General features: G+C 47.5%; 1 protein-coding gene across 1 annotated transcript; it reads left to right on the top strand.

The window, feature by feature from the left end:
* Positions 1-411: 411 nt before the first annotated feature.
* ahctf1 (AT hook containing transcription factor 1) lies at positions 412-25,056 on the top strand. The gene is made up of 36 exons (XM_036549597.1): positions 412-676; positions 3,273-3,398; positions 5,226-5,479; positions 5,840-6,020; positions 6,542-6,749; positions 7,300-7,416; positions 7,994-8,078; positions 8,400-8,550; positions 8,690-8,822; positions 9,143-9,324; positions 9,460-9,521; positions 9,605-9,733; positions 9,954-10,044; positions 10,139-10,228; positions 10,552-10,692; positions 10,933-11,037; positions 11,310-11,406; positions 11,636-11,759; positions 11,850-11,906; positions 12,120-12,266; positions 12,459-12,649; positions 13,027-13,171; positions 13,367-13,495; positions 13,770-13,917; positions 14,455-14,605; positions 14,923-15,030; positions 15,248-15,443; positions 16,249-16,467; positions 17,296-18,310; positions 18,800-18,908; positions 19,719-19,843; positions 20,240-20,505; positions 20,771-23,555; positions 23,758-23,882; positions 24,070-24,143; positions 24,568-25,056. The coding sequence occupies exons 2-36, from the start codon at positions 3,278-3,280 to the stop codon at positions 24,761-24,763; spliced, it is 8,457 nt and encodes a 2,818-aa protein (XP_036405490.1). The 5' UTR covers positions 412-676; positions 3,273-3,277; the 3' UTR covers positions 24,764-25,056.
* The last annotated feature ends 2,884 nt before the right edge of the window (positions 25,057-27,940 follow it).

Raw genomic sequence — 27,940 nt, 5'->3', positions numbered from 1 at the left:
GACATAGTGCTATTGCTACCAGTGAGTCTATTACAGCTGGGGACCTACAATTCATGAATCGTACAGCCACGGAATTAAACCCACTGGATTAATGATGAATGACACGTTTCTGGTTTTAAAACTGACTCTGGAATTTAACAGCAATTATAGAAGCAGTGAGGTGCAGCACCAGCAATCGAGTACTTATTTCAATTTAAAGACAGCCAGTCTTCTAATCTACTGGGCGAAGCACGACTTCTTTGACTAGCTCCCTGATGAACATGACTAGGATTTTTGAAATTCCCACTTGGCTCCGCTCCTCCCAGAAGGAAAGAGGGGATTTGTCGTGTTCGGTTACCTGTTCTCGCGTTACTTTATTCGGGCGCTTGGAAGTCTGCGAGATTTCGTGAAGCAAATTGGTGCGCAGTAGCTCTGAGGGACATAGAAATGGCGCTTGCGTTGAACTCGCCGTTGTTGAGACCGTAAACAGTGGAGCTAGCTAACCGGCGGGTATCGCGCGCTGTCACCTTAGAGATTACAGTTAATACAGAAATCACAAGGAACAGGCGGAGAAGCATACACGAGAGGAGCGGATTATGATCGAAGACAAGTCGCTACGGGAGACAAGTTAGATTTGACCATAGCCAGCCAGCTAGCGAGCGAGCTAGCTCATAATTTGACACAGCCAGAAACGCAGGTAAGGCGCAGTCAGCTGAGTCAGTGCAACAGAACTTGGGTTTTGAATGCAGAACTTGTTGTGTAGCCAGTTTGCTGCTAATAACGGACTAACACATCACTTCGTTAGCAGTCTAGGTGGATTCAGCGTTTTGTTGTGTGTCAATGTACTTCGTGTAGCTAACTAGCTAACATTTCGCTAGCCTGTTTATGCTAACAGGCTAGCTAAGACGCGAGTTCAAAACCTAAAACGTGCCGATGCCGGAACCACTGGGAGGGAGCGCTATTTGAAAGCGTATTAGCTAACATAGCTGGCTAACGTTAGCTTACGTACCAGGTTCAATTTTATGTGAACTAAATTAGCTGGCTAACTATCTCGTTCGGTACCATGTGCTTGTATTGCTGGGGAAGAGTCCTTTGAAGATGTCAGTGTCTGTCGGCGGCTAAATTATGGTAGCGGATTTCTGTGTGAAGTTCCTGAATCCATTTTAACGTTAACTTAAAGCCGCCCCTCACTGCTGCAGTAGACGTCTAAGATAACTCACCTCAGCAACTAAGGTGAACATATCGCTAGGAACATACCGCAGTAACAGTTATTGCAATGGCATCAAGCGCCCAGCTAGCTAGTTCGGCTACTTTGTACTTCTTAGTATAAACTACCGTTAGCTAGCTAGCTAGCTAATGTTAGCTAGGCCCAGCGTGGAAGAACAGCGCGTCAAGCAGAACTTCGGATAAGCCAACCTTAGCTACCTGGTTAAGAAGCTGACATTAAATAGGTAACGTTATGTAGTTACCGCTATCCGTTATAAGTTGAGCTAGAGTACTTGGGCAGTTTCTTCAACGCATTCGCCGGGTTGCCAGCAACAGTTGAAAGCCAGCTAGCCTGCCACAGTTGCTAACTGCCTCACGCTACATAGCAAAAAGCTAGTAACGTTAGTTAGCGCCTACAGATAGCAGCGCTAGGTAGCTGATGTTAAGATAGCTGTTGATGATGTTCAAGTACACCAGTCGATGACATGCTTTTTAAAACGCAAAGGAAGACATTGTTTCTGTCTATGTAGCCATGTAGTATTGTGTAAACGTCAGTGTCAGCCCTTTCTAAAACGTTTATTTAATGCAAGGCAGCAAGCTGGCTATCGTGATTGCTAGCAAGTGTTGAAATTTGTCAATGCTTGTCTGCTAAGAAGTCAAATTCCCTCTCCTTTAACCTGCGAAAATACATTTACACCTGATAATAGATGTAATGTTTTTAAATAAACAATTGAACTGTCCGTTTCCAGGCGTCAAGCCAGATAACTAGGAGGTTTCTTTCCACTCTGCACTTGCGCTGACACACCATGGCATGTATGGTGAGCTAGCAGGCTAGCGCTATTCACGTGTGGCTAGCTGCTGCGGTATGCGATGGTGTCGGAAAGTGATCAGAGAATAGGCCATGCGCTATGGCGCTGCTGTTTGAATTGTCCGTCTTATCGGACGACTGCAAAGTTATTTTCATTTAAAACATTATCGACTTGATTCAGTCAAAATCTGTACCCGCGTTTAAGCCGACACGTTGCGGTGCATAAACTGCCCGGGCTAAAGCAGGTCACAGCCAGCTGGCTAACAGAAATCGCAAGCACAGGTCTGCAAGAAAGCATGTCTCAGCTATACGCGTTTGCTGGTACGGATTCATTATCTAGACATTGTAACATATCTGAAGACAGGATGAAGTAATTCCTGCATTGTGCATTACACATGCAAATGTGAACGCTGCATAGTGCTGCAGCTCGGGTCTTGGAATTTCTGAGGCATGCTGATAACTGCTGGTTTTCAGAATGGGTCATTTAGGTCATTCTTGTTCAAGGGTAATTCATCGGCTGCTCGGTTATGATAATTAGGATCTAAGGTTTGGAAGTATTTAATTTCATATTATGGCGAAATCAGTTTCCACAGCTTGACTCAGACCGATTGCTTATGTAGAGTTTTTCAGTGTTTTGACCGGTGCTCCTACAGAAATGTTAAATTGGCAATGCAGACATTCGAAGAAGATGAGAGAATTCCTTTTGTTGTGTTTTTGCTTGTTTTGTTTCAAAGTTGTGATTATGTACAGATTTGTTTGTTTTAGTGAATATGTGCTTTCATTTGCTTATTGAGTAAACAGGTGAATGTTGAAGTTCCAGCCATCAGTACAATGTAAGGGCAATAATTATCCCTCCTCTTCATCCTGTGACGGTGCACTTCAGACATCTGCGCTTTGATCAATTCTGGTCGTTCAGCGTTTGAAAGAATGTCGCCTAATAAGGCCTCTTCTGTTTTGTAGCTGACACTTGACAGATCGAGAACAAAACACACCGTCTTCATTGAGCAGCTGTCTTGTTCAGCTTCCGACGCGTTAATACTTTTAATGCATTCACATGCAGTTGCGTCATCTTTCACATACAGCATGGCGAAAGGCCCGTGTTCTTTAACACACACGCTCTGTCGCTGGCGTCAAAATGCTGAGAAAAACAAATGGACTCGCGGTTGAAGTGCGGTGGTTAGGCATCTCCACAGAAGCAGAGTAGGAGGTGTTGCAGGGCTACTCCGTAGGGCTCCGGCTTGTAGGCCGTGGGGCTGATCTGAGCTTGTCTTCTCTCCAGCAACCATGAGCGAACTGGCTGCCCAGGTCACCAGCAGCCTGCTGCGCTTCCCAGATGTGACGGTGGACGCCCTGGGGGAGGATGAGATCACACTCGACTCTGTGCTACACGGCAAATTCACCGTCGGTAAGCCTGGCCTTAACCTTCCCTTTCACCTCCTGCTGCTCAGTGCAAGCTCAGAGCAAGTTCCCACTGTGCTAGTGGTTAGAGTGCTAGGCCATCTGAGTTTTATTTTCTGCCATTTACTTGCTTACAGCGAACACTGTGACAGAGTGTAGAAGCACATTGAACCACTCTGGGGTTTACTAGCTGTTGCCCACCAATCTTCACTTGTCAAAACCACAACTTCTTGTTTTTGTCTTTGTTTTTTTGACACATCTAATCGTTTCCACATTCAGCTGAAACTCAACCCCCAAAATGTGGAAATCTGATCAAGGGCTCTTGGCCAGCCTTAATTCCACCCTGTTTTCCTGGGGCCTATTTCATGAAGACAACTTAATGTATTAGTTAGTTAGCTTCTGTACGTATTACAGGTATTCTCATGGGAAAAAAAAGTCTTTCCAGGTTCCACGAAGCAAGCAAAAATTTAACTTGGCTTATTGTCATGGCAACACACCCAGGATCAGCAAATGTACTTCAGAGCAGGCTAAGTCGAAGCATGTCTGCTTGTATAAATGTTGTCTCTTCCCAACCAATCAGATCGTGTATTCTCTGAAGAAAATGGCATCATTGTTTGCAAGAGATTCCATAGACCTTGAGGCTGGACTAGATAGAAGAGCTCTGTGTTTTGGTTTTGAAAACAAGTAATGTTAAAATAATGAGTAGTGAAATGTACAAAGAGGAGAGAAATGTATGCAAAAGTATTTATAGGTTGCTAGTGTTAATTTTGAATAGTTTATTCATATTGATTATTCTTAAGGGAAAGCACAGGATATATGCTATACCCTGTACCCCTATACCCAGGGCATTTGCCAATAAATCAACATACTCAAGTGGGTGAAGTGTGTCTTCAAAAAAAGCACGAACTATCTTTGACATAAATAACACTTTTAATTAAGTTAGCATTCCAGCACAGACAGGTTGAACTCATTTGTGGGTGGTTCATGTTAAAAAGGGATTTTGGACGAGCAAAGTGTGATTAACTCCCTAAGAATAGAGCTTATTTGCACAGTTATTGCTGGTTCTGCAGGTGTGGAGGTGTCTTTTCGCTCAGACGGCCCTCATGGGATCGGATACGGAACTGCTGTAATTGCAGTCAGGTGCTCAGTCATTAGCACCGTACTGTCATTGATCATATTAGCTTTGTTTTAGTTTTGATTTGGTTGAGTTTGTTAGAGTAGGTCTAACAAATTAGTCAGACTGATTCAGCTAATTAATGTCAATGCTTAAGGCAAAAAATACTAGTGAATACCACTGGCTTATATAGGAGAACAGAAATGTAAACAATGAGACATGTCAAGATGATGAAAGCACTGGAGACGCGGTGAACAAGTAACCTTAACCATCGTTTACATGTATTTGCATATTACCTGCCTAGCAGACAAAAATAACCCTATTTCAACATTCTGTAGGTTGCATGACAGGGAATCACCTGTCTATCCTATGAGAAAGATGCTTTTGGAAAGCATGTGCACGTGTTCAGGAATAATTCAGCCATTATTTCCCGTGCCATTCTTCTTCATGCAAAAATGCCATTTACTGTTTTACAGGGTCATATGGGGGTGAGGTCAGGTGGATCTGCTTGGTTTGTTTAATTGAAGGGAGTATAGTGACATGTTTATATCCAGCACAAATGAAAGGTGTTATTATGATTGAAAGGAGGTCTTGAACCAGAGCACGCAGTTGTTCACTAGGATGAGGGTTATTCTGCCCTTGCTTAATTGAATTGTGTGGTGCGATAGATTTGCTGTTATCTACTGCACTACTCCACTGACCTGTCCGTGCCCGGTTCAGGGAGGAGCGGGCTGGCGTGGCTGGCCTGCGGCCCTCACCTGGAGGTGGTCCACGCCACCACGGGGCAGCGGTTCTCGGCCTACCGCTTCAGCGGCGTCAGCGAGCACGCCCCCAATGTGCTGGCGGTGCGCGACTTCTGCTGGCTGAAGAGGACGGGCCTGCTGGTGGGGCTGGAGGAGTCGGAGGGCAGCCTGCTCTGCCTGTATGACCTGGGCATCTCCCGCGTGGTCAAGGCCGTGGTCATCCCAGGAAGGGTGAGTCACGCCCCGTCAGATCCATTACACTGTGTCTGACGCGGTTTCAGGTTGGTTCCTGGGTTGAGTTTGACATTAAATTTACAAATAAGCTTCACAGTTTTTTTTTTCAGTGTCTGGGGAGGTGTATTTTTGTGTGTATATTTTCATTGCTTTTGACCTTTATTTTTTGCAGTGTTGTCACACAACCTGTCATTATGCTGGTGTAAGCTGGATCTCACCAGCTGTGTTAGATTTTTTTTTTTTCTTTCTTTCTCTTCAGTTTGTGTTTCAGCGCAATCAACATCTATTGAGGAACGCCTGTTAAAATGTAATGACGAGCGACAGAAAGGCGAGCTAAAGCCGTTCGTCTCTCTGCAGATCACCGCCATTGAGCCCCTGGTGAGCTATGGGGGAGCCAGCACCAGCACCCAGCACCTGCACCAGAGCCTGCGCTGGTTCTTCGGGGTGGCCGCCGTGGTCACCGACATCGGCCACGTGCTACTGGTGGACCTGTGCCTGGACGACCCGTCCTGCAGCCAGAGCGAGCTGGAGGCCTCAGGTGAGCAGCTGCTTGTGTGCAGCAGCCATTTACCTTAACGCTGTTGCCAGACCACATGCATTCCATTATCGCCACATAAGTGCTGGTCACTGTCATGTTGTATTTTGTTGCCAGGGGATAAGGTCTGCTCAGGGTTTGAAAGGCTACTCTGTTATTTTAGCTACTTTAATCCAGTGTGGCCATTAATACCACTGTTGCTGAGGCATTTAAAGTGAAGGAATTAAATAAAGGAGGGACTTTAAGAAGTTTAGCCAAGAATTTATTTGCTTGGTTTAAGACTACCACCTGCCCCCAAGATCCAGTAATATGCTCGGTACTAACAACTCAAATCACTTGCACGCATAATGCGTTTCATCTTGCACTCCTTTTATTGTGTAATGGAGAACCTGGTTCCGGGTAGTAAAGACCAAGGCCCTCAGGCCTTTCAATAAACACACTGGATGAAACGAAGCGTGAAGAAATGCGAGTTCCTGCGCAGGTTTTTTTTTTTTTCAGTATCCTGTTCCGTCTCTGTTGTTTAGACCTGGAGGTGGTGAACAAGTCCCCCGCGGAGATCCCTCACATCCGGGAGAGGGTGACACAGCAGGGCCGGCACCTGTGCCTGCAGCTGAACAGCCCCACGGGCACCGGCGCCACTGCCCTGCAGTACGTCACCCGCACCAACCAGCTGGCCGTGGGCTTCTCCGACGGCTACCTGCAGCTGTGGAACATGAAGACGCTGAAAAAAGAGTACGTTCGCCCAGCGCCCGCCCGCGCCCCGGTCACCGCCGCTTTATCTCGCTGCGCCTCGTTGCTTTGCTGGAACGGAACCCGAACAGTTACAGACTTAAAAAGGATCTACGCTACTTTTACGGGACAACAGGGAACGTGTTTTGTTGGATTGTCAATCAGTCTTCTAAGGGCCATAGGTTTGGGTGTGCTCTGTATGTTGAACTGAATGCAGATAAACCTGAATTCTGAATTCAAAATACTGTTCAGTTTCTGGAGAAAAAACCCTACACGTCCTCCAACAGAGACATAAAGTTGTCACATGCCTATAGCAGTTTAGGAATATATTTACATGTTTACAATATTTACAATACTTTTTGCGCTATAACAATTAAGAAGCACTGATCTGTGTAATGCCTGAACACTGGAGTTTATACAGACCGATGAATGAATCCATAACTCTATCCAGCTCATAGCATTTCTTGACTATAATCGCATTCAGCCAATACGTAGAAGTGAGCCCATGCTGGTATCCCGTTTACCAGCCCATTCTTTACTGCCTCTCGCTCAGGTACCATTCCCAGCTGGAGGGCGGCCGGGTGCCCGTCTACGCCTTCACCTTCCAGGAGCCGGAGAACGACCCTCGCAACTGCTGCTACCTGTGGGCCGTGCAGTCCACTCAGGACAAGTAAGCCCCCCCTCCCCCCTCCGTTTCACACCACAGCTGCTCACCACTCGGCTCCCTCTGTCACACTGCTGTTACACCACAGCAGTCTAATAGCTCTTTGTCTCACAGTTGGAGCTCAGCCTAGCATGTTTTGTAATGAAGCTGTGTACTAGTAATGCTCGGTGCCAATAGCTGTAACATATTTCTAGACGCCGTGTATGCTTTATTTTTCCCTTTAATGATCGTCTTTCATTATTATTTGCAAGCGATGCAGGAAGCCCCATTGCTGAACAGATGGTCAGTAATTATGACACAGTAATTGGGTAGAAGGTGCATAATATCCACATTTGTAACTCCACATGTTGCCTTGTAGTTTCCTTGAAAATATCACATGATGCTAGTATAATGTTCACCTTATTAGGGAAATGCATGCAGTCTAATGGAAACATCAGGATTGTGGAGCGTGCTCCCGAGAGTGTCTTTTTTTCCCTCAGCAGTAAATTGAAACCTGACCCAGTGCCCTGATTCTTTGCCCATGAGAGGAGCTCAGTGTTCTCTGATGTGAATCTAATGGTTTGCCCTTTGGTTCTGTGCCCAGCGAGGGGGATGTGGTGAGCCTCCACCTGTTGCAGTTAGCTTTCGGGGAGAGGAAGTGCCTGGCCTCTGGGAAGATACTTTACGAGGTAAGCGCGTGCTGCCAACTGTGTCGGCTGTGCCAGTCCCCTGGCACTGAGCTTGTAGTGCTTCTGTTTGTTAAGCTCTGTGCCGTCATTTGATTACTGCAGTGTTTGAATCAGTTGCATTTGACTCAGTTGCTGTGTTATACCAGTGCAATTTCTTCGCGGCTACAGTGTTGCAGGAAAAATGACTACATCGCGTGTAGAGCGATACCTTTGGGAGCCTCTGCTTGAGTGTGTGTGTGTGTGTGTGTGTTTGTATGTGTGTTTAAACAGTGGTTGAGTAGAGGTTAAGCAGGGCCTGCTTTAACCGTGTGTGCCCCTCAGGGCCTGGAGTACTGCGAGGAGCGCTACAGCCAGGACCTGAACGGGGCCGCCTTCCCCCTGAGGGCTCAGGCCACTAACACGCGCCTGCTGGGCTGCCAGACCATCGAGAAGTTCCGGCACCACCCGGACCGCGACGACAGCATGAACGAAGGTGCGTCTTTCACAGCGTCACTGAAAGCACTACAGAAGTGCTTTCAAGGCACTGATTTCATAGTAAGTGGTTTACTGTATGGATTATGTATAATTTTATTGTACTGACTTTGTTCTCTGTCCCTATCACCCCTATGCAGGTGCATCCCCTGACACCAGTGTGTCGATATTCAGTTGGCAAGTCAAGTCCTATGGACAGGGCAAGCCCTCCACATATGTGGGTGTGTTTGACATCAACCGATGGTACCACGCACAGATGCCCGACTCTCTAAGGTTGGAAATTCCTGCTTGCCCACACTATCCCTGTAGGCTCTTTCCTCCTCTGCTGGTCTGATTAGAAAAAAGCTGTACAGTTTTCTTTCTTAGGCTTTCGTGAAGTGTGGTGTGTGATGCGGCACAGTGGTTGATGACTTTTGATTTGCCATATTCTGAAGAATTAGCTGGTGTCCACTTGCAACTGGTGGCAGTGGCTGGGTATTCAAGTCATCATGCCTGTTGGGGCTGCATTCATATGAATAGTTTGTGTGTTTATCGGTAACTGTCAGTTTAGGTAAGCCTCAGCGCTCTGTGTGTCTGTGTGTTTGGTTGGTCAGAACCGGGGAGTCCCTGCATAACTGCCCGTACCTGGCGGTCTGGTCGCTGGACGCGGTGGTGGAGATGACGTCGCCCTGCACCCTGCTGGACCTCCTGGTGCACGAGCGCAGCCTGAGTAGGGGTCTGCCGTACACCTGTCCCCCACCCGAGCAGTTCTTCAACCCCACCACCTACAACTTCGGCAAGTTCCCCAACCTCAGCCAGCTTCCCAGAATGGAAATGGCCCCTATTTAACATTGCAGTGAGGACGGCAAGTATATGAATCACATGTATTAATAATAAAGACCCTTTTTTTCCCATCTCTCCCCTCATACAGATGCAACTTGCTTGCTTAACTCCGGAGTCATGCACTTAGCATGTTCTGGCTATCAGAAAGAGGTTGGTCTTCTCTTGGTGTCAAATACATTTTTTTACAGACCACTAAAGGTGGTCACTCGCTGATGATGTTTCCCGTGTTTCAGACTCTGAGCTTCTTAAAGAGGTCTGCCCCCTACCTGAGCGAAGCCATCCCTGACGGCTACTCTCGCTGCCTGATGTCGGGCCTCCTGTCCCCACGGCTGGCCGATGTGCAGCCGTCCAACCTCAGTCAGGTACATGTCTGCGAATTCACTGCAAAGCACTTGGCTACACAGCCGTTTGTCTTTTGAGCAATGTGATGCTCTGTTGCCCTTAAGACACCTGCTGAATTTTCCTGTGAAGTCCAGTCATACAAATGTTCAGAGGTGTTTGGTAGGGGTTCAGTGAAAGCAGCTGCCAAGCAAACGTGTTGGGTCACAGTTTTACTCTCTCCTCCAACGCGCGGGCGTCCAGGAGGAGCAGCTGGATGCCATCCTGTCCGCTGCGGTGGAGACCAGCTCTCTGGGGCTCATCACAGGGTGCATCAAACGGTGGACGGCTGAGGGTGAGTGAGAGGACAGCGTGTGTCGGACAGAGTGGTGGTTGGTGCGTGCGGTTTCCCTTTGCCGGTGTAACCGGAGACCTCCCGTGTTTTGCAGAGCAACCAGGATCTGCCGTGAACCTGCGCTACATCCTGGAGTGGGCTTGGAACAAGGTGGTCCTCACCAAGGAGGAGCTGGACGGCATCTGTGAGCATCTCGCATGCACATTTGCACGCTGTTTACAGGAGCAGTACATGGCCAGAGGCACAGGCTGTACTCTCTCCTGCTGTTTCTGTCCACCAGATGCCCTCCGCCCCCCCCACAGCTGCTCAGACTTCACAAAGCCTTCATATACCCTGCACCTACACGCACACACATTGTATATATAGATATACACTGGGCTCAGTCTTTTTTTTTTCCCCACTAGACATCTCCCATTCAACAGCTCCTGTACACTCTCCCTTTCACTGTCCCCCGATTGCCCTCCTCTTCAGCAGCTCCTGTACTCTCTCCCCCTCTCTGTCCCCCAGGCGCCCCCCTGTTCGACAGCTCCACGAACTTCACAGACCCGCAGACCCTCCAGCTGCTGCAGCACAGCCAGCGGCTCCTGGGGAACCTCAGCACCATCTTCCACTGCCTGCTCAGCGAGGCTCAGGAGCTCACGCAGAAAGGTAACACAGCCCAAGTGAGAGAGATTTACCACAGCAGCGGTAACACTATATATTACTGTACCGAAACAGTTTGAACTGAAGCAAACATCGAGATTCAAGCTCCAATTCCAATGGGAAATTCTTTAAATAAAATAAGATTAACAGCAAGAATGGACGTGCATTGGATGGTCATCTTTGAGTCTGACGAATGAGCGGTTACAGTGTGACGGAGAGTTAACTGGTTGTACTGGCTGCCCACAGGGTTGGTGGGTCTGGTCAACAAGAACGTGGTGTCCAGCCTGATCTCTCAGTACGCCCAGGTTGTGCTGTGGTTCTGTCGGACCGGCCTCCTGCCTGAAGGCTCTGGTGAGCACTCTTCATTCATTGTAGTCATATTTACATTCTTGCTTTAGAGTTCCTGGTGTAGAGTTTGAATTTGGAGGTGTTTTATGAAGACCTAATGGAATGCCACTGCTCCTCTCTCATCCCTTCCTCACCTGCCTCTCACTTGTCTCTTACTTGCTTCTAACCGGTCTCATCTGATTCTCATCCCTCCCTCACCTGTCTCTCACCTGCATCTCATCGCTGTCTCTGCTGTCCGGCACACATCCCTCACCTGCCTTTCACTTCTCTGACAGATGATGACGTGCTACAAATATCAAGGCCCTTTTACAATTACCCAGTGATTAAAAACTACTACACTGGTCGACGTGAAGAACTGCAACGCCTCTCTAGGTAGGAGACTGAGACCGCGCGACTTCGCAGCAGCAAACAGCATTCACCGTTTAGCCACTGGTTTCCCTCAGTTCTTATCTTCACGAGTCTAAAACAAACAGTAAAAGCCCTCATTGAAAGCCAGTGTAAATCCAGCGAAACCGCTCTCTCCCTTTACTGCATGCTGATTGGCTTTATTCTGAAGAGGTGCTAAATGACAAAAGAACTGACCTTGCTGTGTGCTTTGCAGGGGGAAATGGTGTGCGGACTGCCTCATGATTGACGGCCTGGTGGCCCAGTTCGCGGACCGCATCGAGGACCTGTGGAAGAGGGACGACGGAGGAACGGGGGTGTACCCGCCCCCAACGCTACATGTACGCCCACATCTCTCCGTGCCTCTCCCAGCAAAAAACATCCTGGAGAGGTTTGCTTGGCAGCGTTCCTAACCTTTATTTTATTCGCAGGCTTTGCTGGATATCTACCTCCTGGAAAACATGGAGGAGTCTGCCAAGCACGCCATTGTATCCTTGCATTGACTTGCACCAACACGAACTGTTGGATTTATCCCGGCAGTTCTTTCATCTCAACTTTCAAAGCAAATGCGTACCTGTGATTGCACATAGGCACTCAGATTCTGAGAGAGCAACCTCAGACATTAATAGGATTAGTCATTCTGTTAACCCCTCCGTAGGTTTTCTACTGTGCTTGTTGCCTTGACAGTATTCCTCACCCAGGTAATCTATTTGTTGCTGGACGTCATGTACTCTTTACCCAATAAGAGTGGCACGTCGGTGGAGTCTTTCCCCACGGCGTTCGCCATTCCCATCGGCCTGGTGAAGCTGGTGCAGGGCTTGTGGCTCCTGGATCATCATGACCACGAGGTAACCAGAAACATCTATCATGATTTGATGTTCAAATCATGTCTCGTAAATGCAATCCCGGGAAGCTGGGTTTCAGCTGTAAGGTTTGCATATTTATGAATGGCTAGTCCAAGTCTGCCAGCGAGACTCCGCTTGTGCCTGGTTGTACGTGTGTGTCGTGCGTGACCTCTGACCTCCTGGCTCCTCCCGCAGAACTCCCTGGAGCTGCTCCTGCATCCGGCCACCAGCCGCTCCCTGTGGGGCTGGCAGCACGAGCGCGTCCTGCAGGCGCTGATGTGCCAGGGCCAGCACGCCATCGCCCTCCGCTACCTGCACACCATGAAGCCAGCCATGTCCACCTCCAGCCAGCTCAAACTGTGCCTTTCTGTCCTGCTCCACAACAGGTACCAGCCGGCCCACCGTGCTGTGAGAGTGCGTAGTGTGTGTGTGTGTGTGTGTGTGTGTGTGTGTGTGTGTGTGTGTGTGTGTGTGTGTGTGTGTGTGTGTGAGAGTGCGTAGTGTGTGTGTGTTCCCACTTTTCTGTGCTTGACTGTGTGGGTGCCATATTTGTTCTCCTGGGCAGCTGTGTGTTAGTCTCATTTTGGTGTTCCCCTGTGTGTGTGAGTTCCTGCTGCTTGCATTTGCTCCATCTTTGCCTGTGTGTTGATCCCACTGCCCACACTCCTCCCTGTCCGTGCCGAGGCCTTTCTGTTTGCCTGTGCACACGTGCATGCGTGGGCATGTGTGAGGTCTCACCGGCACGCTCCTCACGTGTGTACAGGTGCATGGTGGAGGCCTGGGCGCTCCTGAGGCAGCACTCTAACAAGCTGAACATGGAGGAGCTGCTCAGGTTCCTGTACGAGAGCTGCCAGGATCTGGGCCTCATGAAGGAGCTGCTCAAACTGCCCCTGGGCCTCGCTGAACAGGTACGCGTGCATGTGGGTGAGTGTGTATGTGAGTGTTCGAGTGGGCTTTGGGCAGTATGAGCGCACCTGCCCATTTGGCTACATGTCCATACTTTCAAACATTCAGAGTGGTTTTTAGATGGTGCGTGTGTGCATGCGTGTGCATGTTCGTGCCGTTTAGACCCTATATCTCTGACCCCATTTCCCTCCACACAGGAGTGCCTGGAGAAGTTCCTGCAAAACAGCGGGGGCCTCCAGAACAGAGAGCTGCTCATGGTCCACTACCTCCAGCAGGCCAACTATGTCCCTGCACTGCAGCTCAACCAGGCCATGAAGACGAACCTGGTATGTCCTGCTCGCACAGTGTCACTTAGACAGTACAGCATCACACAGGCGCTGGGCTGTTTGTACCTAATCTGTATAGAATATTTATAAGAATGACTGGCATTATTACAAGAACAATCCCTGTTAAGTCTTGTAAATGTTCTTGGTATTCTGATAATTGAGGATATAAGTAACACGTATGCTAGCATATTCACGTTGCTTGTTTCATAAATGCTCCTCGTATTCATTTTTGTTGTCTGCCGTTACAAATTTCTGAACATGATTTTCAACCAAGAATGACAGAGATCCGAAGCTTAAGGAGAGGTCGAATACCAGGAACTCCATTTTGGACCAGTACGGCAAGGTTCTCCCAAGGGTGCAGCGAAAACTAGCTACTGAGCGAGCAAAACCATACCGACACCCCTCTACGGTCTTCAGAGAAGGTATGTATGTTTTCTGCAGTGCTTGGCTTATAATTGTTTCCATTTTCTGAAATGGTCAAATCCAAAATATTACACATAACATGTATGAATCCAGTTTGCCAGGGATCAGACAGAGGAATGGCATGGAGTTATACTGGTCCCCAAACACTGATGAAATTCTGGCCATGTCTTTTATTGCAGCTCATTTTCTATGGACTCCACGCCATTTGTAGTCAGTGCTTATCATGCTGAAGGAGATGGCTATCCCCTCAGAAATACTGTTATCAACTACATGGAAAGACTTTAGACTAATTGGTACAACTCTATAATTAGTCGTTTTTGTTCCCAAAACATTTTTTTGTCAGAATAACTTTGGGTTAGAATGACTTTTGTTGAGGTAAGGTCAGAATTTCCTGACTTCTGACCGCTTCTCAGTAGGATCTGTGATGTAACCGCTACAGTTGGTCATGGGGCCTTTGACTGTCAAAGAGAATCTTTTCTTACTTCATTTTCCCTGATGGAACTTGAGCTTAACCGCTGCTTCATCTGTTCCTGCAGTTTCCAGACCGCAGCCCTTGTCGACCGTGGCCAAACGGTCAGCGACGGAGAACGTGCTGACAAGAGCCGCCTTCATCAGCAACGTCCTCAGCAAGATCGGGGAGGTGTGGGAGGGCAAGAACAGCGGGCCCGACTCCTCTCCAGTGAAAAGGTACACAGCATATCAGTGGGAGGGAGATACTGTATAAAACTGACACTTTTTCTCTGTCTGGGGTTATTTTAACATTCTTATCCCAGGTTACCTTATATTTTTAAGCATCCAGTTTTTTTTCTGAGATGGGCTGAAAGTCCTGCATAAAATGTACATCACTGAGCAGATATGAGATGATCGAATTGAAAGAGAACTAAAATGCAAGGTGATTTCACCTCATTGTGTCCTTTTCTAAGTCCCAGCTGCAGGGCAGAAGGTAAGCGCGTTTTTCCGGTCCGTCATCTCACTTAGCGTTTGTCCCTCTCGTCCCGTTTCAGCCCCAAGGTGTCAGGGGCACCCTCGGCCAGTCCGAGCCGGCGCTCGGTGGAGCTGCCTGAGGCCTTTGTGGGCACGCCCATCACCATGAGCTCCAAGAGGATGACCAGGTCAGGCTCATAAAGACGTTGGGGAAGAGAGTTGTTTTGAATTGGATTTAAAAGCAGTTCGCTTTGAAAAGTGCCTTTATTTTAAGATTGACTAAGTTTGTCTTGTGCACAAATCAAACCAGATCCCTTTGATTTTCTCTATTTTCATATATGCACCTACAGGTGTTTGGAGCATGTAGGGCTGGACCTGATAGTTCTTACTTGCTTCCTTTAACAGGGTTCTCAATCTGATTGTACGCCCGTCATCCCAGCTGAGCCCCGAGAGCCCAGACCTGCAGCAGACCCCTCCGAGGCGGGTGAGCTCATTGGTCACGCCTGGCCACGCCCCAGCTTCCTCCCTGAAGTCCGGCTCCTTCAAGGGCATCGCCAAGGCCCCCGAGCTCAGCCTGCTGCAGACGCCACAGGTGGTTAAGGTAAGAGCAGCACATGGGTCTGAATGCCTTGCATGACCAATCCTTCCTGTCACTCGGATTGCATCAGCCATCCACTTCTCAGAAATGGGAGCTGACGGCATGCTCTGAGACACTTCATTTTTTCAACAGCGCTGGGTCATATTGTTCTGAGCGTAATTACATCCATGTCTCTGAAAGGTGTCTGAGTCAGTATAAGACGTGCATTCAGACAAGTGGAAATCCTTTTAAATCAGTCTCAGGGGGATTTTTCTTATTAATTCCACTTCCCTTGCTTGAATTTAAATGCAGTATCATTCATTCAGTCTGTGTTCTAGACTGTGAAATTACTCCCAAGGGTCCCATCCCAACAAAGGTACACGGTGACACTATTATTCAATGTCCCTCCTTGGAGGAGCCTAAAATTGCACTGTTTTTAAGTACAGTATTACATTTCTGTAGTCTCCTCTCTTGCTCTACTTTGTGGGATGTGCATTTAAAGTGTACAATTATATTGTGTATTATGGATGTCTTTACCAAGTCATTCAGTTAATTCAAGTTCTGAGCTGACAACAGTTTTAGGCACTTTATGGTTGTGCAGCCAAGAAATGCTTGGAAAGACATTGCCCAAAGCACAAGTCCTTCTGAAGTGAAGGTAGACCATGTCTTAAAATCTCAAGTAACGATCTGGCAGCAATTGTGCCTCCTCATAGGCTAGGCTAATTTCCTGCTTTCTGAGCTTGCTCCGGGCAGCTTGTTTTCCTGTGTGCGGTTGGTTTCCTGCTCTCTGTACAGTGGGACTAAGCGCCTGTGGTCTCTCCCCCTGCAGAGAGCTCGGGCGCTAACGGCCACAGGCCCCGTGTTCCCTGGCTTCACCCCTCAGTCCATCCTGAGGAGCAGCCTACGGCCCACCCCCGTTGGGTCGCCCTCTGCCTCACCGGGCCGCTCCGTAACTCCGCCCCCCCGCCCCAAGGAGAGCCGCATCACCTTCATTGAAGATGAGCCCTCTGCCGACGTCGCCAAGGGCCCGGTCCACTGGAGCAACGGGGTAGGCATGAAAACAGGGTTTCTCAGGTGGCAATACTGAGAGATGTAGAGATGTTTTAGAAATTTGCGGTTTTACAGTGAAATGAAATTCATAGTGTATAGTGTAGCTGTAGTAAATAGCTCCCCACGTAATTCCTTTCCACAGGTCATCATTATAAAGCACAATTGGTTATCACTTCACCCATCTAAGTAACATAAAGGATAAAAATAAACGATGAATTTGCATTCCGTCTGCTGTGCAAACTCTTACTGGCGACTGCTCATTCTACAGGAAAATGAATTTGTTGTCTACATGATTTTTGCTTGGTGTGATCAGATCTGACAGTCTTTGCTTCACTGCGAGTCAATATGGGGTTCACTCACAGATTTCATTGTAAATGTTACTGTAAAGGCTAGCTTCCACTCTATTGATTTAAAATCCATAATACCAAGTGGTGATTTTGAAATGTTTGCCATTGGTTTGTTGGAGAAAAGAATAATTTGAAGGTTTCATTTCAAGCAAATTTTTGAATTGTGCAAAACATTTTTGGACACAACTGGACACACAAGCAAGCATGCTTGAATAAATGAATTTTATGTCTTACATAATTTTATGGTTTTATATTCCAGTAAGTGTGCAGAGAAGACTTATGTGTAGGCTTTTGAAACGGGGGTGGCTTTCTTTTTAAAATGGGCTGTACGATAAGGCAATTACAGAATGTGACCTTTAATTTTTTATCTTTGACCGTAATGTGATACTGTATGTAATGAACAGTGACCTGAAAAAATGATGTACATGCCAAACAGTAAACTTCTTGGACTCATTGTTGCGATCCTCGTTTTCTTACAGATTGCAGCAGAGACTGAAATCAGCCTGCTGTCCCGCGCCTCGTCTCTGCCGAAGCCCGAAAAGGAGGGCTGGTGCGCCGAGCCGGATGAGGAAGAGGAAGAGGAGGGAGAGCAGCAGCCTGTGACGTTAGCGCCGCCAGCAGTGGAGCCCCAGCTCAGAGAACCTGAGGACAGCGAGAGGGATGTGGAGATGGGGGAGTCCGAGAGCTGCTCCTCCGCACGAGAGACCGTAGAAGACAAAGAGGAAGAGGTGGTGGTTGGGAGACCCAGTATAGGGCTTGAAGTAAGCTACGCCTCTGTTCAGTCTGTGGATACTACTTTGGAATACCACGATGCCCCTGCGCCCGAAGACCTGGAGATGGAGCTGCAGCAGCTGCAGCAGCCAGTGGAGGAGGATACAGGGGAAGTGGTAGAAGCAGACCTGAAGCCAGCAGCTGCAGACGTCTCCCCCCTGCCGCCCACAGGCACAGGAGAAGAGGAGCAGTCCGAAGCACCTATCGAGCAGAGCCTCAAGCAGGAAGAGGCGGAGCCGCACCCAGAGCAGGAAGAGGCGGAGCAGAGAACTGAGCCGAATGAGGCAGTGGAAAACCCAGAGCAGCAAGAGCTGGATCAGAGGATTGAGCAGGAAGAGGCGGAGCAGAACCCAGAGGAGGAAGAGGCAAGGCAGAGCCACAAACAGGAAGAAGCGGAGCAGATCCTGGAGCAGGTGGAAGCGGAGCAAAGCCTCGAGCAGGAAGAGGCAGAGAAAAACCCACGGCAGGAAGAGGTGGAGAAGAGCCTTGAGCCTGAAGAGGCAGAGCAAAGCTCCAAGCAGGAAGAGGTGGCGCGTATACCAGAGCATGAAGAAGCAGAATGTATCCCGGAGCAAGAAGAAACCCAGCAGGAGCAGAATGTGGAGCTGGAAGAGGCAGAGCCCAGCAACAAACATGAAGAGGCGGAGGAAGAGAGCCCTGAGCTGGAGGTGCTGGAGCCCAGCCCCGAAAGGGAAGAGGCAAAGCCACGCACAGAGCACATAGGTGAGCACTTCACACCTTTTACAACCAGCTACTATCACTGACAGAATATTGATGAATTGGAATTTAAGTCATAACACATGTTGGATGATTGTCAAGAGATATCCTGTAGGGAAATGGCTATAGGACAGTTTGGGTACACAGCGGGGCAAGTCTAGCATTGATGTCATCACATCAACATGCGCCCAAGCTCACTACAACATAGCTCTGCAAAATGGCCAAAGCTGTGAAAACGATGCAGTAGCCTGATTGAACTAATGTGATGCCTTTTTAAACAAATCGTTTTGATTATCTGGTCAGAGAGATAACTAGAGGGAACTTCTGTTAATGGTGGTAGGTTACGATTACCAGATGTTTAGAGTTGATGCATCTTAAAAGAAATAATAGGCTATATTATGTGTAAACAGATTCTGTTTGAACTCCCTGTTTCATGTAATCAGGTTGATAACTGTCCAGATGTCTGAAATAATTGGTTGCTGTCTTTTTCCCCAGATTTGGATGAGTTTGTGGAGCGGCATTTATTTGGTGATGATCTTTCCCCCCCACTGACACGTTCCAGTATACGGCAAGCCTCGCAGAGCTGGACCAACTCCTCAAACAGGTGAGGAAATGGGTTTTAAAATAGCATAGCTTGCTACTCTGAAGTACGTAGTTGCATTCTCATTTCTCACTACAGGCATTGCTGTACTTTTGGCAACCTGTTTTTCTTATGATAATGGTGCCCTTCAAATTACTTTCCTGGTCTTTATACGTTTAGCTGATTCCATTAATGGAAAAATATTAACCACACTAATGTAGTAAGTATTTGCCATTCTGAAATATTCAACGCGTGTGAAAAAATGATATTATACCCCGTTGTTCTGGGTTGATAGTGATGGAAGAGTTTCATGGGTTAGTTTATCAGTACCAAGTGATGTATGCTGTGTGTCAATATAGTAGGACAATGACAATAACTGATGTTTCCTGAATTCCTGAACTCAAGATTAACACAGTAACATGTATAGACTTCAGCAGTTCATGCTCTATGGATCATGTGACAACATTGGTCTGCCACAAAACGATATCTGCCAGTAGGTGATTGCGGAAATGTGTGCTTTATCAGTACTAAACCAACGCTGGATGGATGTGTTGGTGTAGCCTTATCATTGCAAGCAGTTGAACAGATCATGTTTTGTTTGTACAACTTTTGGAGGTACGACTGTAGGGTGCAGGCTACATAATAAGCTTTTAAAACGCTTTTCTTTACTGCAGAGACCAGTTGCTTGCATGTCTGGTTGTCAGTGTTCCTGTCAAGTGCCTGCTTATATATCCTATAGTGCAAGATACAAAACAGTTGAAGTCAGTTTGGGGCTTCAGAGGAGTGTTTGAAGTGTTCCCCAGCTCTGACTCTGGTGTTTCCTCTCCCCTTCAGCGAGTCTTCCTTTGACGGGAGAGAGGAGGAGCCTGCGACTGCTGGCACCACCCCTCCAGCGCTGACCACACAGAAGTCTGTGACGTCTGTGTCCTCTGCTCCCACCACCACCACCGACTCTCACTGTGAGTGTCCTTTTAGAGCACCACAGCCAAGAGGGCTGCCGAGCATGCAATCACGTCAGAAGGGGGGTAATTCATCCTTATGGGCTGGGGTGGTTTTCCCCACACATTCATCTGACAGCTGCGTTCTGTGCTGAAGGCTGGCATAGCTAGCAGCTGCCAGTAGTCGTTCTATAGTGTCTATTGTAAGTGGTATTTTGTTTTATGACAGCGTCCGGCAACTAAGAAATGCTGTTAACAGTTTTGTTGACGCAGCTATTCAAGGCACTTCCCTTAAAGTGCAGTGTGTGTTTCTGTTACAATGCTTTAGTGTTGTATCAGGGTATGATATACTGCATGACATTTATGTATATGGAGTGAAAGACAAGTCTGACTGAAGTCTCTGCCCTGTGGTCCCAGCTGTGGTGAGCCTGAATGACAGTGAAGAGCTGTCGAGAGCCTCGTCAGAGGAAGAGGAGTCGGACACTGGGGAGGAGGATGAGGATGAGGAAGAGGAGGACTCGGGAAGCGAGGTGGAGATCGTAGAAGAGGTGGAGGGTAACGGGGGCCAGAGGCATCTGCCCAACGCCAGCCTCTTCCTTCAGGAGCCCCCTCACGGCTCCGAGTACCTCGATGAGCCAGCCACCGCTGTCCTGTCACTGGTGGCACCTGAGATGGAACTGAAGGTGACCGCGTAGTTGTGAACGTACTTTTTTTTTTTTTTTTTTTGCAGCCTAATCCGTGCTGTCCAGTTTTTATGATTAAACATTGATTTTTCATTGTATGATAAAAAAAAGAGTGGCCATCATGAAATTTTACTTGTTTTAGCTTTGAAACTGGTTGAAAATTCTACACAGCTGCATATAGAGCACTTCTGGGATGGTATAGACTATGCATGCTCATTGAATTGCATGTAAGTATTCTAATCCATTGTATGTCCTCTGCCCCCAGACCGTGGAAGCAGTGGAGGAGGAGGAGGTGGTGATGGTGGATCTAGAGGCAGAGGAGCCAGAGGAGGACGGAAACGAGGTGGTGTGTTACACCGAGCTTAAGCCCTCCGACACGCTGCTCGTCCCCCTGGATCTGGATGAGGAACAGCAGCTAGTCGATGGGGCAGGCCTCGCCCTGCATGAGCTGGAACCAGAGCCCCACATCGAAGCCCCCACCAACTTCACGCTCATGCTGGAGGCAGAGGAACTGGAGAACGGGTTAGCCAGGCCGCTGGTGGACTCTGACAATCAGCTGCTGATTGTGCAGCTTTCGCAGGGTTTGGGTGGGAAGGAGCAGCCGGGAGAAGAAGGTCTTGGACAGGAGCAGGCTGACAGTCAGGAAGTCTTCCCCTTGGACAGTGTAAACCCAGATGCTTGTGAGGGTTTGTCATCCCTCCCCACTCATCCACAAGGTCTTGTTAGCGACATGGCTGTCATTGAAGAGGATATCATGGGAAGAGAGAGCAGAGAAACAGAAGTTTTGCCAGTCAGAGAATTGGAGGGTGGGGAGTTGCCGGGAAGTACAGACGCAGTCGCTCAGAAGGCACCTAATTGTGATGTTCAAACTACAGAGGACTTCACTGAGAGTGAACTAGCTTCAACAACCAAAGAACCGAAACCAATCAGTACAGAGGAGTCTGCTGCAGAACTTAAGAGTGCGGAGCAGCCAGCTAGCTCAAGTAAAGTGGAGGTGGTATTCCAAGCTGAGGCAGTGCCAGGCCCCTCTGTGGAGACATCCCCTGTTCCCCAGGTTGAAGAGGTGGAGCCTATCTCTGTGGTTGTAGAAGCAGAGCCTGTCACTGTGGCAGAACCATCCCTTGTTCCTGAAGAGGTGGAGTCTGTCCCTGTGGTTGTAGAAGCAGAGCCTGCCACTGTGGCAGAACCTTCCCCTGTTCCTGAAGAGGTGGAGCCTATCCCTGTGGTTGTAGAAGCAGAGCCTGTCACTGTGGCAGAACCTTCCCCTGTTCCTGAAGAGGTGGAGCCTATCCCTGTGGTAGAGCCTGTCCCTGTGGAGTCTGTACCTCTGAATAAGGAGATGGAGTCTGTTCCTGCAGAAGAGTCTGCCCCAGTTCTTGAAAAGGCGGAGCCTATCCCTGTGGATGAAGAGGCCGAACCTGCCTTGGTTGAAGAAGTAGAGCCTGTACCCGTGGTTGTACAGGCAGAATCCTTACCTGTGGTAGAGCCGCTTCCTGTGGTTGAAGAGGCAGAGCCTATCCCTGTAGTTGGAGGGACGGAGTCTGCACCTCTGGCTGAAAATGTGGAGGCCGTCCCAGTATTTGAAGAGGTGGACTCTGAACCCGTGGCTGGAGAGGCAGAGGCCCTGGTTGCAGAGACAGAGCTTATCCCTGTGATTGCAGAGGCAGGGCCTGCCCCTGTGGTTGCAGAGGAAGATGCAGCCCAGGCACCAACAGCCAAGCCCGTAGAAAAGGCAGCACCCGCTAACATGTCCGTGGCGGTGACTAATAATACAGAGTCAAAAAGCAGCCACACAGCGGACAGGAAAGCTGCTCCCACTCCTGAAACGAGGAGGAGGACCAGGCAGAGGAAAACTGTTGTCTTCTCTTCACCCATTGAAGAAACTGAAAAGGCCACACAATCAGAAGAGGAGAAGCCCCAGCACCAGATAGAATCCCAGGTGCCCTCAACACCGGGAAGGATCACCAGGAGTGCGAAGCATGAGCAAGATTCCCAAGTCCCGCTCACACCCAGGAGGACCACAAGGAGAGCCACAGAGCCAAAGCCACAGAAGGAAGAGGAAGTTCATATCGATAGCACCGCCGTCAATGCTAAACCCGAAGCCACAAAGCAGCAGACCCCACAGAAGACCCCTCCAAGAAAGGGAACCCGACGAACCAGAAACTCCCTTCTAAGTATCGATGAAGACATTAGCGTTACGGAGGACGAACTGCACGAGAACGAGCTCCCAGTTGTACCTGTAACTCGCACAAGGAGTGCTAGGAAAACGAGAACGGCCATCATGGAAGTTCCTGAAAGCGACACAGTGGTTCCAGAGGAGCAACCAGACGATCGGCCAGCCAAGGTACCCAGCAGTCCAGGCAGGGTGACAAGAAAATCCACCCGAGGAATATCTCTGGCCCTGGACATACCGCAGCTGGCCACACAGGAGCAGGCAGTGGTTGTGGAACAAGAGGCCGTGACCCCAAAGAGGAGCAGAAGGACGAGAAAAGACAGTACAGCAGAAGAGGCTAAGACCACTGAAGCTGTAGCTAAGGAGCTGCCGGTGCTGGATACCTCTCGACGGTCTACAAGAAGCCGTCTGTGGAATCACTTGGAGCACACAAGAAAGGGGGAGGAGAAGGAAGAACGCCTCATCCTAGACACGCCCCTAGAGGTGGAGCCGGGAACCGAAGTGGCCGACGCCTTGATGGAGAGACTCAAGGATGAAGAAGCCAAAGAGTCTAAAGGTGTGAGAAGCGAGGAAGGGCTCGGAACAAGCACTGCAGGTACAACGTCTACCCGTGCTAAACGGAGGGGTACGAAAGCCGCCCTGGAGCAAGCTCCCTCCGTCCCCCCACCAGTGACAGAAGCGCTGGATGGGAACGAGGAGGAGTCAACGAACAAAAGGGGCACCAAATTGGAGGCAGCGGAAGCACAGGGTCAGGTGCAGCCGAAGGCACCGAGAACGGGCAGACGGACACGCGCTAGCAGGGCCTCTGAGGCGGACGCCTCTCCGCAAAGGGACCCTGTTCTTTTATCACCGCCTCAGACTCGGAGGAAGTCGAAAGGTAAACCAAGCCGTGTAACATTATCACTCTGCCACGTGCCTGACTAAGGGTTGCACCTGTAGAGTCTTCCATGTAAGAGGCTGTCTTCACATACACATGCAGGTTAATTCAGAAAATATTGCAACACTGCAAATTCTGATCTTTTTTTATCGTTCAGAGCCTTGATGTTTGTACTATAATTTGTTTATTTTGTCACGTGCAGCAAGGAAAATGGACTCTTCCGTACTGAACGACGTGATTTCAGAACCACAGACTGAATCCTCCGCTCCTGTTACTCGTGCACGGCGGCCAGCTGCCGCCAGCATACCTCAAACCTCTAACGATGAGGTAAGCGACCCTTTAGTCCCTGTGCAGGACAATGTTGCTATGACATGGGAGCTCCTCATGGCTATTTAAGGACATTGTAAGTGCTGTTGCTAATGGCACAAAAGAATGTTTTGGATGACATTTAAAAATCCATCCAAGTATTTCATCTGAGACGTCTGGATTCTTTTCGTGTGTATTTTGAATGCAGGAAAGTGATTTGGGGGGTCAGGCTGGGAAACATGAGACTGAAGCTGCCAAATCCAGAAAGAAGCGAGCCACCAGGTAAGAGGTGTAGCTGGTCTCACTGGTAGTTTTTTTTCCATCATCACATGCTGATTTTTATTAAAGTTTAACATTTTACAATGGCATTCCTCTAAAAAAAATAAATTAGTCACTTCATCAAATTTTTGAAAGTAATGGGCACCCACTCGGATGAACTCAGAGTAAACAGGGCATGGATACTCATTTCTTTCCTCCATTGCATCCTCGTACCCACTACCTGTGAAGTTCCACTAGATGCGCTTGGTAAGATTTTCACTCCAGTCCTGCTGGTGGGCACAACCAATGGCTGTTATTAGGAGCTGCCCAACCTACCTTAACCCTAAGACATACTCTTAGGGTTATATATATATATAGGGTTATATATACTCATATTCCTGCAGCGATTCCCTTTTTCTCAGCTGTGCGTGTCTCTCATTGGTTCAAGGACAAAGGCGACAGCTGGAAGCCCCCCGCCCGTGAAGATCAACCTGATCTCCCCCATGGCCAGCCCGGCGGAGCTCGCCCCAGGGGTGGACAAGAAAGAGAAGGCGGAGGCCCCCTTGCAGAGGATGAACCTGCGCAGGAAGCGCCTACTGGACACCATCTTCCCCAAGCCGGTCACGCGCAGGAAGATGTTGTAACCGCCCCTGTACCCCGCAAATGCCACTCGCTTACGGGAACGGCACTTGAATGACTCTACACTCCCAAAACCCCGTCGCTCAGCAGAGGCTTCTGTTCATTTTTTTTTTTTTTTTTATCAAGTTTGCTGCCTGCTGTTTTCTATTTAGATAACAACCAATGGAAAAAGTTTTTGAAATTAATGAACAAATCTAATTTGGGAGAAATTATTTTATATAAATTATTGTAATGTTTACAGAAAACCGATCTGGATTATGGGAAGGGGGAAGAAGGGACTTGAGCTCCGAAGAGGAGAAGGGGATTGTTTTTATTTTCTGAGACTTAATACATTTATATAAAATGTACATAGTCTTTTAGGAATGGTATGAATAAAACTGTACACTTGTGAATGAGTTTGCTATTTTTAACATTTCATTTGCATTGTTTTTTTTTTTTTCTTGCATTCAGTAGTTTAGTACCCATATTGTACTCAGTTTTGGTTATTTCTAGTTTTGACTAGTTGTCAATTAGTTCTGTAAAAACACTTTTTATTGCCTGCACAATTTAATGCACTAGCAAAATTCTTGCCCTAAAGCGTGAGTTTTGGTCTGCAGCACGACTGAATCAGTGTCCTAGAGTTTGATATTTTATGAATGCACATATATTTTTGCAATGACCGTGTTTGGATGATGTGGTAATAATTGATTATTCCATTAAGACTGTGTGGAATCATTTTGTGTTATTTTTCCCCCATTTGCTTCAAGGGCTCAGCCTGCTTCTGAGGCTTGTTGGATATTCAGCCCCGCTTGCACAGGGCCCTCAGATGTGTGCTCATTACCTCTGTTCCTGCGCATGCCTTTAGCTTTAGCTAGGGGGTTGCCAAATGAACAACCAATGCTAATATGCATCCTCACCTCATCCTACACTTACTTCAGAAGCCTCTCCTCCACTTTCATAGCAGACATTGGTCTGTATACAGAACTTAAATGTATGAATGCATTACACCCCCCCCCCCCCCGGAGAACCAACCAATCAAGAAACTACCGCTGCCGGCTCTTGCAGACCCTGAAAGATTGATGTTCTGATGTGTTAACTACAACTTCAAATGATATACTTGACTGTGCGACAATGGTATGCAGGCTATAATGACAGCCTTGGGTAAACAACCAAAGGACACTTCAGTCACATTGGCTGCCATACAACAATGGTTGCTGAGGTTGGTACCTAAACACAAAGGCAGTGTAAACGGCAGGAAACAATGTAACGAACTAACAACAGGCTGGAGGAAGCAAAATGGAGGAATCGGGCACTGGCTGGGTCTGCTGAAGGAGGGGCCATTCCCTGGCTGTAGTGTAAAGTGGTAAAGTGGAAGAAATGCCAGACTGCTTATGAGTGTAAGCCCCATGGAGCGTTCTCGGTTGACATCCCTAAATTGATTAGGAGCTAGGCTTGAAATGGTATATTAGACAATTTTTTTAAAAAGTTGTATTCCTTTGTGTAGTAAATACAGTGGCCAGGTGTCAATGGAAAAAAACCCTTTTAAGACTAATATTAAGGTGTTTTGACCTCAGCGAGAATTGTTGCAGGTCCTTCAGATCCTTTGAAATTTGAATTTTATTTTATTTTGGTCTAGAGGATGAGTGGAAAAGTTAAGACTGTTTATTTTGTGCCCAGGTGACCATTTCTTCGTAGATTTGGAAGAGTGGTTTTGATATTTCCCATCCTGGAATGTCCACTTTTGGTCAAGCTTCAGATTCTTGGTTGGAAGACCCAGATTTTCAGCCCAAATGGATTTAGGAAATGGATTTAGGAATGAATTTAGGTTCCATGTGTTTTAATAAGGACCCAGCAGCTGTAGAAATGCAGGGCAACCCCCCAAAATTATAGACTGACCACCACATTTCTCAGTGGGGCATGATTTCTTTCAACAAAATTTCCACATTTTTAAGGCTAAAATGGCACTGATGACCATGTCTAAAAAGCTGAATTTTGTTTAATGTAGCCATGCTCTCAATCATTCTGTGTTTGCAAATTTAAATCCTTCAGAAGAGGATTCATCTTCATGAAGGCAGCTTTGAATGATGTATTTTTTGACACTAAGTGTTTGGATGTTTCCAACTGTCGCATTAAGTTTTTACCATTACCTCCCAAACCAGTGCACCAGTGATTAAATCCACATCCTGATGCCTATAGGTCATGTAATATTCATTTTTGTCTTATGGCAATACAGGAATAAAATCACAGCATATACTGACACATTCATGTAATAAGAGTTGGAGGAAATATTTTGCTATATTTTAGGAGTCATAACTGATGTATGAAGACTTAAAACATGACATTTGAATTATGTCAAAGCATCCTACTTATTTTGTCTCTTTTACCATTTAACACTTGTTCAGCTAAGTGATAAGACACTAGGTACAAGTGATTTGGAAGAACTTGAGTGTAAAGGTGTAGTCTTGGAGCTCCAGTTACCAATGAGGACGCCCTCTGGTGGGTAAGATGAGCCGTTGCCTTCTATTTTGTTCTCCATTCTGCTGGAAAAATCTGATTAGTTGCTCTTCACATGTTTCAGTAAGATATTTATATTTTTATATATACATGTTCTTCCCACATTCGTTAAGAGGCACCTGCCAATATCCCTTATTGATCATTGATTTATGATTAAACTTGGAAAAAAAAAAAACAGTATTTCCTCTACAGTCCACGTTGTGTGTGTTTGATTCTTGGAATGGAATAAGCATCAGATTTGGCGAGAGTGTATGATCATCTGTGCAAAAGCACATGAGCATTGCTGCTGTTGCTCTTACAGACCAGAGACAGAACAACACTTCATGAGCTACCGCCATGCTTTTAATTTCCACATGCTCAAGACTTCTGTTCCCTGGCATGTTTAAACAGTTAATCAGATAACATGAACTAGGCTATAAAACTACTTAAGGATTTCATATTTGAGCTCTTTGTCTTATGAAAAGCTTTACAATATGGACACCTACTAAAGTAAAGGTGAAGAATGACGTATATAATTGACGGTCAGGCTATATTTTACTTCAAGGGCTTGTTGGACAGTGATTATAGTCTCCACAAAATTAACCCCAGCGTCACAATAGCTCTAATTAATTCCCAAATTTTAATCTGAAGTGAGATTAGAAGGGAAGAAGATCCAGAAGGGAAAAGGATCACGACCACAGTTTTCCATG

The sequence above is a fragment of the Megalops cyprinoides genome, chromosome 17 (assembly GCF_013368585.1).
Source record: "Megalops cyprinoides isolate fMegCyp1 chromosome 17, fMegCyp1.pri, whole genome shotgun sequence".
In the NCBI taxonomy this organism is placed as follows: domain Eukaryota; kingdom Metazoa; phylum Chordata; class Actinopteri; order Elopiformes; family Megalopidae; genus Megalops; species Megalops cyprinoides.
The sequence above is the reverse complement of the archived record's forward strand: the minus strand, read 5'-3'. Positions and strand labels throughout refer to the sequence as shown.